Below are 13,186 nucleotides of genomic sequence, written 5' to 3' on the forward strand. Positions count from 1 at the left end.
TGAGAGCGAGAGAGAGAGAGAAAAGGAGAAATAGAAAGAAAGAGAGAGAGAGGGAATGAGAAAGAGAGAAAGAAAGAGAGAGAAAAAAGGAAAATGAAAGAGAGAGAGAAAGTATGGAAGAAAGAGAGAGAGAGAGAGAAGGAGTGAGAGCGAGAGAGAGAGAAAGTATGGAAGAAAGAGAGAGAGAGTTAGAGAAGGAGTGAGAGCGAGAGAGAGAGGGAAAAGGAGAAATAGAAATAAAGAGAGAGAGAGAGAAGGAGGGAGAGAGACAGACAAAGAGAGAAGGAGAGAGAGAGAGAAATATATGTAAGACCTTAGGTATAATATCTATAATAAACCGCTAAACCGTTAGGGTTCTCCTTTACAGGGTTGCTTCTCATAAGTTCAGGGAATGAAAATATATTAAGAATTAACTCAGGTAAAATATCTAATAAACAAGGGTGATAACATCCATAAATGCGAAGCTCAACAAAATTAAGGGCATTGTATAGTGACAGTCAGGGAGGGAGGAGACAATGGACTGAAAATTATAATGGTGCCAAAAGTTCTTTAACCAAGTTATCTTATCTTCACTAAAGCTTTAGGTACTGTTATAAATTATAATTAGATGGTTCAAAACTGTTACTGTCCAAACTTTAAATCAATTATTTTAATATACTAACAGGGAAATTTTATTTATAGTAATTGGGGATGTATATTTATTTAGGACATATTGTCTTATCTACAGGGAAAAAGTCTTATCTCTTAAGATCCCTAAAGTTAGAAAGTCACTCATTCGCAGGTTTAAAAACCATTGTGACTTTCTTCATACATAGATACGTTGTACATCAATTTACTCCATTGTCTTATCCCTTAGAATCCTTGCTTTATCATTATTCAAAATTGTCGTAGGGTCTATAAGCAAGATCTTTATTTCACATAAATAGGTAAAAACTAGCAGAAATAAGAGTTGCTATTATGCGAATGGATATAGAATACGTGTATATTGAGACAGAGGAATTTTCTCTAAATTAGGTTGCTAATATAGTCCTCAGATATAAGTGTAATACCTTCTTCCATTGTCATGGAAGGTGATGAGGTAAAGATATAAGTTTTAAATAAATAAGTTGATTAATATTCAAATATACGAACTAACCCTTAGAAAATCTATTCTTTTAACAATAATAAACTGTAAATACCATTATTACACTATTACACTGTAAATATGTTATACTTCTGTAATTTTTAATTGCAGCCTAGCTGTTTCATAAAAATAGCGCAGATACTTTACAATTATGGTCTGTCTGTACATTCGTCCGTCTGTATATCCATAATTGCATCCAAATTATTAACAACTAAGAAATTTATTTGTTAGGGATCTAAAGTAATAAGTCAATGGCCGATAAATTGATGTACTTACTCAGGGATATTATACCATAAAATCTTTCTGTAGATTACATTTAGTGGTTGAAACATTTGGACACTTAACTTAATAAACCAACCAATCAAAATACCAATACAATTCTGAATGGACGTACAGACACTGATTGTAGAGTATCTGTGTTATGTATCCTTATAATAAAGTAACAGGGGCGTCCAAGCTTTTTTTTTGGGGGCGCAAATTTTTTTACGCCCGGGGGTAAAATTTGCTTGGGGGGGGGGGGGGTAATTACCCACCCTGAAATCTGTTGGCAGGGGTAAATTTAGTTTACCCCCCCCAAAATTTAGCCCCGGGGTAAAATTTTTGGGGGGGGGTAATTTAATTTTTATCTATAATACAAAGTAGAACGATGTCTGTCTGTCCGTCTGTCCGTCTGTCCGTCTGTCTGTCCGTCTGAAGCTTAAGATCTCGGTAACCACTGAACCGAATGGGCTCTACTCTTCAGGGAATATACCTACTGGTCCTGTGGTGGTTTTAAGATATTTTCTTGAGGGGTGGGACACCCCTAATCCCCCAAAAAACAAAAAAATCCCCCCCTTAGGGGAGACTTCAACGTCAAATAAGGTGGCATCGTACATAAAAAAATTAAATTTAACAAACAAAAACATTTAAAGTGCCACTAGAGGCCTCTAGGGGCGTAGCCGCTAGTTAAATAAATAGTATTAAAAATGCGAGCGAAGCGCGCAAAATTTTTTTGTATTAGAGATTTTTTATTTTTGGGGGGGTATTTACCACCCCAAAATTGTTTGGGGGGGGTAAATACCCCCTCCTAAATGGTTGAGGGGGGCCTACGGCACCCCCAGGGTAGGGGTAAATTTTAAATGGGGGGGGGGGGGGTAAAATGAAAAAAAAATTGGGGGGGGTAATCACCTCATTACCCCCCCCCCCCCCTTGGACGTCTATGTAAAGTAACATGATCTACATTCTACATGTGTCTGTGTGTACTAAGGGATCTCACTAATCACTGAACCGATATGGTTCTCCTTTACATGGTAGCTTCTTTTTACCATTGGTCAATAACGGCCTCTCATTGGCTAATTTTTTTTTGTTACGTCATAATCAGTCAGACACTATTACTGTGTTCTTTATAACTATTTGTTTTATCTTTTTGTTCCGTTTTCTATTTCTTAGAAAAGGGATCTTTTCTCTCTTTCGCTCTCTCCCTTTCTCCCTCTTTCTCTCTCTCTCTCTCTCTCTCTCTCCCTACTTCTCTCTCTCTCTTAGTTTTTCTCTCTCCCTTTCTCTCTTTTTCCTCTTTCTCTCTCTTTTTCTATCTCTCTCTCGATTTCTTTCTCCTTTTTTCTCTCTTTCTTTCACATTTTGTCTTTATATATATCTCTTTCTCTCCCTCTTTCTTTTTCCTTCTCTCTTTCTTCTTTCTCCTTTTTTCTCTCTTTCTTTCTCATTTTCTCTCTATATATCTCTCTTTCTCTCTCTCTCTCTTTTTCTCTCTCTCTTTCAATATTTTTTTCTCCTTCTCTCTCTCTTTCTTTCTCCTCTCTCTCTCTCTCTCTCTTTTCTCTCTTTCTTTCTCCTTTTTTCTCTCTTTCTTTCTCCTTTTTTCTCTTTTCCTTTCTCCTTTTTTCTCTCTTTCTTTCTCATTTTCTCTCTCTCTCTCTTTTTTCTCCCTTACTTTCCCGCTCTTTTCCTTTCTCCTTTTCTTTATCTCTCTCTTTCTCCCTCTCTCTTTCTTCCTCTCTCTTTCTTCCTCTCTCTTTCTCTCTCTCTCCTTCTCTCTATCTCTTTCTCTTTTTTTCTCTCTCTTTTTCTTTCTCTCTTACTCGCTCTCTTTCTCTCCCTATTTCTTTCTCCTTCTCTCTCTCATTCTTTCTCCTCTCTCTCTATCTCTATCTTTCTTTCTCCTTCTCTCTCTCACTTTTCTCCTGTTTTCTCTTTTCTTTCTCATTTTCTCTCGTAAGGTCCTACAACATTATATGCAAAAAGGCATTTTTCTTTTTCTCACTTTATAATTATCCTTCTCTTTCTTTCTATCTCTTTTTCTCCCTCTCTCTCTTTCTCTCTCTCTCGCTCTCTCTCTTTCTCTCGACGTTTAAAAAAGAAATTAAATTAATTATAGATTTTAATCTTACTATCTATCTATCTTATGATAAAAATAATTTGGTAGATTTTCTTTTTGCTAAAATTGTCGTTCGCGCATTTTTCGAAGGGTAGTCAACTTTGGCGCCATTTTTCACCATGAAGGAGGTCAGCTAGATCAAAATGGACGCCAGATTCGGAATCTCCGACCCCAAATTGTTGGAGAAAGTGGTCTTCAATATTTCATATCGGCCCTATGGGAGCTATAATATCAAAAACAATTTTTTGTGACGTTGAGGGTGGTCCTTTTAAGGATTTTTTATAAAATTAGTTTTTTGTAAAATTCTTTATCTAAAAGCGGAAATACACTTTAAGTTAATTAATTTTGACCAATAGGATAGGTGGATTTTAAACTACCTGCGCTCTAATTGGTTGAATGATGTACGACATCCAATCAGAGCGCAGATTTTTTAAATCCACCAATCACGGATGCCAAAATTAATTAACTTAATTTGTATTTCCGCTTTTAGATAAAGAATTATACAAAAAACGAATTTTATAAAAAATCCTTAAAATTTGATGCAGATTTCAAATCTACTCCCTACATTACAATTCCGGAAAACTTATATCTCTTAATGTATACAACCCCTTGAAACAACATTTTATGAAGAACTGCATATCCCTTTTATCACCCTTGAATAGAGAGAGAAAGAGACAGAGAAACAAAGAGAGAGAGGGAGATTAATTGAGAGAGATAGAGAGAGAGGGAGCATAAGAGAGCGTGAGTTAGAAAGACAATTTTACCTATAAAATAGATATTAAACATTCAATCTTGTCATTCTAATATACATACAGTACTAAGGTTTTTTGTCTGTATCCAAAATTCTCGGAAATCGCTGGTCCAACTTGGTTGCACTTTTATTTGGGTGTGGTTTTAAACTATTTTCAAGATCAATATCGCCCTAAAGTCAAAGGGTAGAACAACTCATGGATCCAAAGGGATAAGACAAAGGCCAATAAATTGATGTACATCCCCAATATTGAAACACAAAATTACCTTCTTTAGAGCTTAAGATTAGTGGTTGAAATGTTTGAACAGTCAACTTAATAAACTAACCAATTAAAAAAGTCATCGAAGATATTGAACCAACATAATTGTAAAACTTTAAGGACTAGTGTAATAAACATTGGTATCTCTCACTCTGGGAACAGCTAAACACTTGAAGCTACTCTATAATTTGAAATATCCATTTGAAAACATGATTTTCTCATAGAATACAAATTTTTAAAGGAGCATTTAGTATGTTATCCAATAAGACCTTGGTTTATCAGTAATGCTCTGATGAGAATTTCCATAAGAAAATTTATTTTAATTGGCTGCTATACAAAATTGACATTTTTTACATCTATTTCAATGTCAGAGGTAAAGACTGAATAGTCTGTATTACTTTTTAGCACTTTTAAAAAATAATTTTTTTGTTGTTTTTTTATCAAATGCTTTTTTTATGTCAACACTGAAAAAATAGATTCTATTTTTGTTTTTTTTCCCTGTTAAATGAGAAGATGGATGCAAAAAGTCCTTATAAACTGCTATTTATTTTCGATGAACAACATTTTAGAGCTTTGAAATTTTGATTTTAACCCTTTGGAGATGGTAATATTTTTGTTTTACCCATATTGAACAAAATGAAAAATCGGCTTTTATGGGTTAGTTTTTAAATTTTTTTTTTGATGAAATTAAGTAACAACAATGATTCTGTATATACACAAAAGGATTTTTTCTTCAGTTGAAAATAGAAGTAGAAATTAACAAAAAACTGTTTTTAATTTTCCTCTAAAATTTTAACAGAAAATGGTACCTCCTGCAAAAACGGCTGCATTTTAGATTTTATTGAAAAGTGAAATGAAGTTACCTAACCTAGGGTAATGAAATGCACTATGTCCCAATTCAGGTTCTGACACAAAAGTCAAATCACCTTCGATGGCATTGTGAGCTATTCTACATTGGCTGTTTTTGGGAATGGGTTCGAATCCCTACTTGTGTTAACACATTAAGGCACTTCCTGTTAGAAACTCTAGGCAGTCAGTTTGGCCATTGGAGCAAAGATACCCTGTTTTGGGGCTGTTTCACTACAATTACACAAGAACATTGAAAGAAAAGTGAAGTTTGTATCAGGATGATTAGGGTAATTTCACTAAAAATCTTAAAATGGCCATATCTGGCAAGAAGGAACGGCTAGGATTTTGTTCTCAACTGATTCTAACTACCACTAGGTCCTATTTGAACGCCCAATTGTCCGAATGCTTGGGACATTTTTTTAATATAAAGGTCGGTTTAGGAAGGGTGTAAATAAGAAATACACATATTTAATGAATATTATCGTTCTACTACTATTTTTAAGCCTTAAACACACACCTTTACGGATTCTACCAGAAACCTACCCCTCTCTTTGTCTCAAGGTGGATGAAATTCCAAGGGGGTGATGAGACTTTTGGCCAATTTCCCCCCCGCCCATTAGCTTAACACCCTTAGACCTTAGTCCACCTTCATCATCTAAATACATTCCTTTTCCATACATTCTCTTCACTACATATATACAGCAATTTTTTCCTCTTTTTTATTCATCAAATTTTCAATCACGTGTATCGAAATACATACTTTTGATAGATGTTTTATATCAACTGTTAAAGAATGAGTATATAATATAATGTGTGAAAAAAAAGAGGCATAGTGTTAGTATGTATCTCTGTAATAGACGGATTGGTGCTTTCCCTTATAGTACCTGACGAGTACTGAACCTCCTTCCACTTATTTTTAAATAATTTGTAATAGTAATAAACAAAACAAAAAAAACCACCCCTTATTTTAGATTTATTTAAAAAATAAAGGAGGGAGGTGCATTACTGTGCTTAATAAGGCACTCTAAGGGATTTTGTTGTTCAATTTATAGGTAACCACATAGAAGTCATATGGAGGATTTGCCTTGGTCAACACTTTTGTCTTGAGGGTTTAATCTCCACAACCTAGACTTTCTATGAGATTTGAAAGTTTAAATTTAATTTCAGTAATCATTTTTTGCAGTTTAAACTAATCTTGAATTGTTTTAGGTTTTGCCCCCAGAGGTTCCTAACCCTCTACCTGAGAGTTACAAGAGCAAGATTGCGCTGCTGGGATGTGGCCCCGCATCCATCTCTGCTGCTACTTTTCTTGGTAAGGGTTAGTGACATTCTTTGGTAGAAACAGACAAAAGTAAAATTTAAGGTATATACTTTATACAATAGGATAAGCATTCAAATTTTTAAGGTATACCTAATTATTTAATATATATTTAAGGAAGGCTTGGATATTCTGACATAACTATCTACGAGAAAGCTGACTATTTGGGTGGCCTCAATACTTCTGAGCTTCCTGCATACAGGTACAATTATACTTCAGCGTATTTTAATTATCAAAATTGAAAGAGAAATTTCAAGTTTGAATATATGAAGACTGAACAAACATTTACATAATATTTTGAATACCTAATACTCATCAATATCAAGTCTATATGATGTTAGTCAAGATATTGATAAACAAGTATTCCAATGTCCACCGAAGCAATTGAATGTCCTAAGCTTGGTTATAAAATAATATGTACAAAAGGGTACTCGCTGCACAAATGACCATCTTAAAATTCTAAAAGTGTCCCAAAATTGCAAAGAGGTTATAATCGTAAGATATTATAAAAACTTTGAAGATTTTAAAGAAAAACTAAGATATTTTTTACAGATCCCACATTGTTTACATATTCATTTTTTTTTTCTATGATAAAGTGTCATTAATTAAACACAACATTAAATAATTAAAAAGTATATAAAAGTAAAGTTATTTTTGTACATTTTCAATAAGAGTCTGTCTGACCGTTTGTAATATTTTCAATATAGTTCTTCTCTTGCCCTTTGCTCTATTTTTCATTGTATGGAAATATTAATTGTCCTTGTTATCTGTGTACAAGAAAAACACATAAAAACTAATAGGAAAAGAAATTCATTTCTTTGACTTTATATAATGCTTAAATTGATATGATGTTACTGTACAAAAGAACAATTATCGTAGCTTTAGATTGTTTCGTGTGTTTTATCACTACATTGTTTCGTCCATCTGCCTTTCATTCATTTTTACAGTGGAAATGTGATTTAAATGACTAGTTCTAAAGATGGATGAGTGTTAAACACCAAACCCCATTACTTACTTTGTCCAAATGAATGTTATTTATGCTTCTGGGGATTATGTAAGAAAATTTCTTGAATTAAACAGAAATCAGATTATGTAATTTTTACTATCTACATTTTGTCAGTCTGTTTATTCGATTTTTTTTGTAAGTTTGTATCGTTATTTTTGCATGTTGTCATCTTCGTATTTAGGTTGCCTTATGATGTGATCAACTTTGAGCTTGACCTTATGAAAGACCTAGGTGTAAAGGTAATAACTTCTATTTTTGAAAGTTAACCAATCTAATCAATACCTGGAATTTATTCATGGATTTCAGTTTTTTTTTTGTAAATTACAAGGGCTCGGCAGCCGTTAGCAAACTGCCAACTTACTAATTTATGTCACTGAACGGGGGTGTATTTCTTTTTGGCTATTTTGCAACAATCAATAACTTATACAGGGTGTTTTTTTAATAGGTTAAAAGTATTGCTTAATGTAACCTACTTGCCATTGGCAGAAATTAATAATCTATATCCTAATTTTTTCCTTGGGTTGGGGCATATTGTATAAGAAAAAAATACTTGGTGATTTTCAATAAATTATGCCTTAAAAACCGGTTTTTCCAAAGTACCTATTTTTGGAAGATTTTTGGATCATGACCAATTTAAAGAGTGTGCAAAAATGAGTGCATTTTTAAAAATCAAATTGCCCGACTTGTGTTAATAGTAGAAAAAAACTCTAGTTTTTTTTTGTGTTTAAGAAATATTCCTGTGCTACGTATAGTTTTGGAGCTACATGGTAGAATGTCCCAACTTACTTAAAACTTTTCAACCTTTCTCACATTTTCTAACGTAGCTTCTATACCTGGGCAATTTGAATTTTAAAAATTCACTCCGTTTTGCACACTCTTTAAATTGGTCATGATCCAAAAATCTTCCAATAATAGGTACTTTGGAAAAACCGGTTTTTAAGGCATAATTTGTTGAAAATCACCAAGTATTTTTTTTATACAAAATGCCCCAACCCAATGAAGAAATTAAGATACAGACATAAGGAAAAAGGATAAGAGGATGAATACTCACCCCCTTTTCATGGTAAAATACTACTTCCCCATCCCTAAATTTTTAAAGAAAATTTAGCAGACGAAAAGCAAAAACCGCACAGGGCTTTTGGTATGTCAATCATAAATAATAATGTGAATAAAAAGAAAAGCAAACAGCCGTGAGCGGTAAGAATCAGCTGAATGTTTATTATGAAAAAAAGTTCTCCCTTTTTAGAAATGGAAGGATTCATCTTTCATGCACAAATTTTTTTAAAATAAGAATAAAATTATATGTAATTTTTAATTAAAACATTAAAACGACAATATTTAATCATATGATTTTATTTTTAATTCAAAAATCATATTCTAATTATTAAAACTTCACATATTAATTTTGTAATCCTCCCATTTGAAAAGAGGTAGAATAGCAATAAAAATTAGCGCGGCAACAGTGCTGAGTAGGCCTCTGGGCCCACTGCCTATTTTCGTCTTCTAGTTGCATCGATTCCTCTCTTTTATTTTTTTCTCTATGGATATAGATTATTAATTTCTGCCAATGGCAAGTAGGTTATATTAAAGGGAGTGTGAATGTAAATATTTCTCATCTGATTATCAAATCTTAACATTTTCTAAGCACATTTCACTACACTGATCAACCAAAAACGTCCTATTAACAAAAATATGCAGGAATAATGCCTTGATTTTATGGTATTTTGGGAGGGAAAAAGAAAAAAACAGGGAAAATCTGAACGTTTTTGTTTCTTATAATGTTTGTAGGGATATTTAACTTGTCATATATAGTGAAAACAATTTACTTACTGTTAAGGATTTATTTTATGATATAAACTTGCCAATTAGTTTTTTTATAACGTAGTAATTAGGTAATAAAGACCTATTTTAAATTCGTATTATTGACAAAAAAATACCTCACTGTCTACAAAGGGTTGAATCTCATAGGTTATTTAAAAACATAATGTCCTTTTTTATTGTGTTGGACAATAAATAACCCACTTTGGAGAATAAGTTTACACTTTTATCAGACTGTTTATAAAGAAATATTGCGTCTTTATTGTTTACAAATTTGTAATTTAAGGTGGGCGAGAGATGGGCCATCTAAAGTTAATTGGATACTAATAAAAAAAACCTGTTTCTTGTTATTGTTATTGTTTGGTTTTCAATAAAAAATATTGCTTATTTTATCAATTTCTAAGTAACTATACATTGGTTTAAAGCAAGGATTATGTTAAAAGTCAGCTTAACCGTTAGGAAAAATCAAGAACTATGTGAAAAAGTTTAATTTTAGCTATAATGGGAGAAAAAGGCAATTTAATTCACATTTTATATAATACTGAAAATTTCTTCCTTTCCCTGTACCTTATAAAAATCGTCGGAAAAAGCCGTTTTTTAAGCAAACAAAAGCGCGTTTTGCTCTATCTCTGAGATATTATGAATGAGACAATGTTAAGATTTGATATTAAGATGTGAAAAATTTACGTTCACAGTCCCTTTAAGCAATACTTTTAACCTATTAAAAAAATACCCTGTATAAACCTCTTTTCTTCAAAAGTTAAATAGGAAAAAATAATATTTTGAATGACGCTCACATAGAAATTAACCCCTTTGCATATATTGTATTCGATATTCAATTTTCTTGTTTTTATTCTCAAAGTATAATTAATTGATGGTAAATTTGTGGGTTGATTATATTGAAAATTAAACATCTAGAAATTAAGGATGTTTTTTTAATTACTCCCACAATCAAAATGAATCCATATAATTTTTTCTATTTTTTCTTCGTTTCATAAAAGTTCAGTTACAGAACGACCATAGGGGCAGATGAATGAGGGGTGATTCCTGCAATATATATTTTTTAATTCTTTTTAAAATCTTCATATCCCCCTAAAATAATAATTATTTTGTATAAATCAGGTTGTCACTGGACGTGCCCTATCAACTGAAGATTTGACTGTTCAATCACTTAGAGACCAGGGCAATTCTGCTGTGTTTATTGGTAAATTAATTTTTTATCCGTATAAGTAACAAAATATTTGTCTGCATCTGTTTACTGAAGGATCTTACTTATCATTAAATCGATATGGGTTTCCTTTACATTGAAGGTTTTTAACTATATTATGTGCTAACGCCCTCAAAATAGAATCAAAATACAAATAAATGCCCCCCATCAATTTATTAAATATATATTTTACTCTTTTAAAGCTAAACTTTACCCCAAAATACCTCTAGAGTTTTAAAAATTGACAGAAAAATACAGATTTCAAAGTTCAAATGCTGTAATATTTAAAGTATCTTGAAATAGCTTTATCTAAGCCTAGATATAGGTTTCTCAAATTGCACATTCTAATATATTAAATTTATTCACATATAATCAAAATAAAATATCTGTAATATTGACAAAAATAAGTTTATTCGGATAAGTGTTTTGGAATTTTTTTTGCTTAGCCCTGGCTTAAATAATATAAGACAATACTTTATACAAAACAAGACTAATTTCATTAAAAAATGTATTTACATTAATAATAAAAATAACAATAACAAAGATTTTATATGAAAGAATAGGTATTAATTATATAACATAACATTTTAATCAAACATCCTGATTTGAACTTGTTCGAACCAATGTTGAACTGAAATAAAAGATATTTTTACTTAATGTTGAATTTTCACTGATTTACCCCAGTGTTTATAAAGTAAATATGACCCAAAAATTCCCAAATTGCAACGAACGTGGTTTTAACCATAAATACCCCAAATCACAGTGGGGCGAATTTCCTTAATTTGTCTTAATACAGAGTTTTAAGTTACTTTAACTGTCCCATTGCTTAAATAAAGAAATAGGATTATACTAAATAATATTGAGTATTATCTAATATTCACTTCAATGGAAATAATCTAATCAATCAAACTTTATAAATATTTAGCAATATAATAACTTACCAAATATTGTTCACTTCAGGGCTGATAAGATTAGACGTTGCTGTATCCATTGTACTTATTAGAACCTTAAGTAGTAATGTTAAACATACAAACTAACCCAAGGAAATATTATAAAATAAAAAGACAACAAGGAAGGTTATCAATTTCATTTTACAACACTTAAATATTAAAAATACTTTAAAAACCAAAGAACAACAAGTAAGGTCATTCTTTTTTTCTTAAAATATCATTAACATAATTCCAAGAGTTTTAGTACTATACAAAAGAAAACTAAGATTTAAACTGAGCATCAAGAACCATAAGCAACTTAAACTTCAATAACGTAACTGGTTCTAAATAACGCCAATGAGAACTGTTTAAATTACACAACTTTATTTGCTTTCCTAGTTAATCTAATGCAACTATTACTATAATAAAATTCTGCTTATTGAGTACTAAGCCTCTTTCTAATAGTAGACGAGTACGTAGACTGATTTATTGGTCAGCTGTTGCTTCCAAATATAAACTTTTGATCTTAAAAACTGGTTTGCTGTACACAATTTTGAACATTTTTGTATTAAATATTAAAAAATGCATATTCTTATAAAATAAACGATTTGTAATCATTTAGGCAATAAAAATGTTTTTTAATAAAATTCATAATAATTTCATTTTCCATAGACTAATAAGAAAATAGATCAACAATAAAGTTTAATATTGCTCATCTATTAAAATTACAAAAATAAGCGATTTTTTTCTGAAACAATAAGTTTGATCAAATGCAACAATTGTGCAATTTGTGTCTTTTTGACTTAACTAAAGCATTTAAAATTACAAAAATAAGCGATTTTTTTCTGAAACAATAAGTTTGATCAAATGCAACAATTGTGCAATTTGTGTCTTTTTGACTTAACTAAAGCATTTGACTTACACTCAGTTCAAACTAAAACATATATGTATATTTGAAGGTATTGGTAACCCAGAAGCCAAGACGATCCCAATGTTTGATGGACTAACAGAGGATCAAGGCTACTATACATCTAAATCTTTCTTGCCTAAGGTATCCATTTTAACTTTTTGTTGTATAAATACAAATTCTATATTTTCTTATCCTCTTACGTGTAAGAGTTACAACTCTGCAGTTAGTAAGTTTTCCAACGCTGTTTAAAAGCATAATATCGAATTTAAATATTTTGCTTCACAGACAGACAGATGGTGGATGTAATACTATAGCTAAGCTACATGATTTTTTTTATAGGTTGCTAAAGCGTCGAAGCCTGGCATGTGTGCATGCAAGACTGACAAGTTGCCAGAAATATTTGGTACCGTCATTGTTCTGGGAGCTGGTGACACTGCTTTTGATTGCGCTACTTCAGGTTAGAATCGATGATTGGTTGTTAATTAAAAGTATGTAAATTCTTGCGTTTTCTGATTTAACTGCCCTTAGTATAGGTGTACAAGAGTGGGGGTAAACGGGAATTCTCAAACTTTAAAACCCCTCAATTTACACCCGTTAAAATTAAAAGCTTGGACGTCCCTGGCTTTTAGCATATCTAGACAT

At 31.7% G+C, this 13,186-nt stretch overlaps 1 protein-coding gene across 3 annotated transcripts in view; it reads left to right on the forward strand.

Moving 5' to 3' along the window:
• Positions 1 to 13,186, forward strand: part of su(r) (dihydropyrimidine dehydrogenase su(r)) — a 107,851-nt gene that overhangs the window by 17,990 nt on the left and 76,675 nt on the right. For all 3 annotated transcript variants that reach the window (XM_080172367.1, XM_080172366.1, XM_080172365.1), the window contains exons 10-15: positions 6,566 to 6,668; positions 6,792 to 6,876; positions 7,862 to 7,919; positions 10,621 to 10,702; positions 12,594 to 12,685; positions 12,884 to 13,001. In XM_080172367.1, the coding sequence (XP_080028493.1) occupies positions 6,566 to 6,668; positions 6,792 to 6,876; positions 7,862 to 7,919; positions 10,621 to 10,702; positions 12,594 to 12,685; positions 12,884 to 13,001 (538 nt within the window). The remainder of the gene's footprint in view (positions 1 to 6,565; positions 6,669 to 6,791; positions 6,877 to 7,861; positions 7,920 to 10,620; positions 10,703 to 12,593; positions 12,686 to 12,883; positions 13,002 to 13,186) is intronic.

Source organism: Acartia tonsa, chromosome 9, assembly GCF_053477335.1.
Source record: "Acartia tonsa isolate MP-2025a chromosome 9, ASM5347733v1, whole genome shotgun sequence".
Taxonomy (NCBI): domain Eukaryota; kingdom Metazoa; phylum Arthropoda; class Copepoda; order Calanoida; family Acartiidae; genus Acartia; species Acartia tonsa.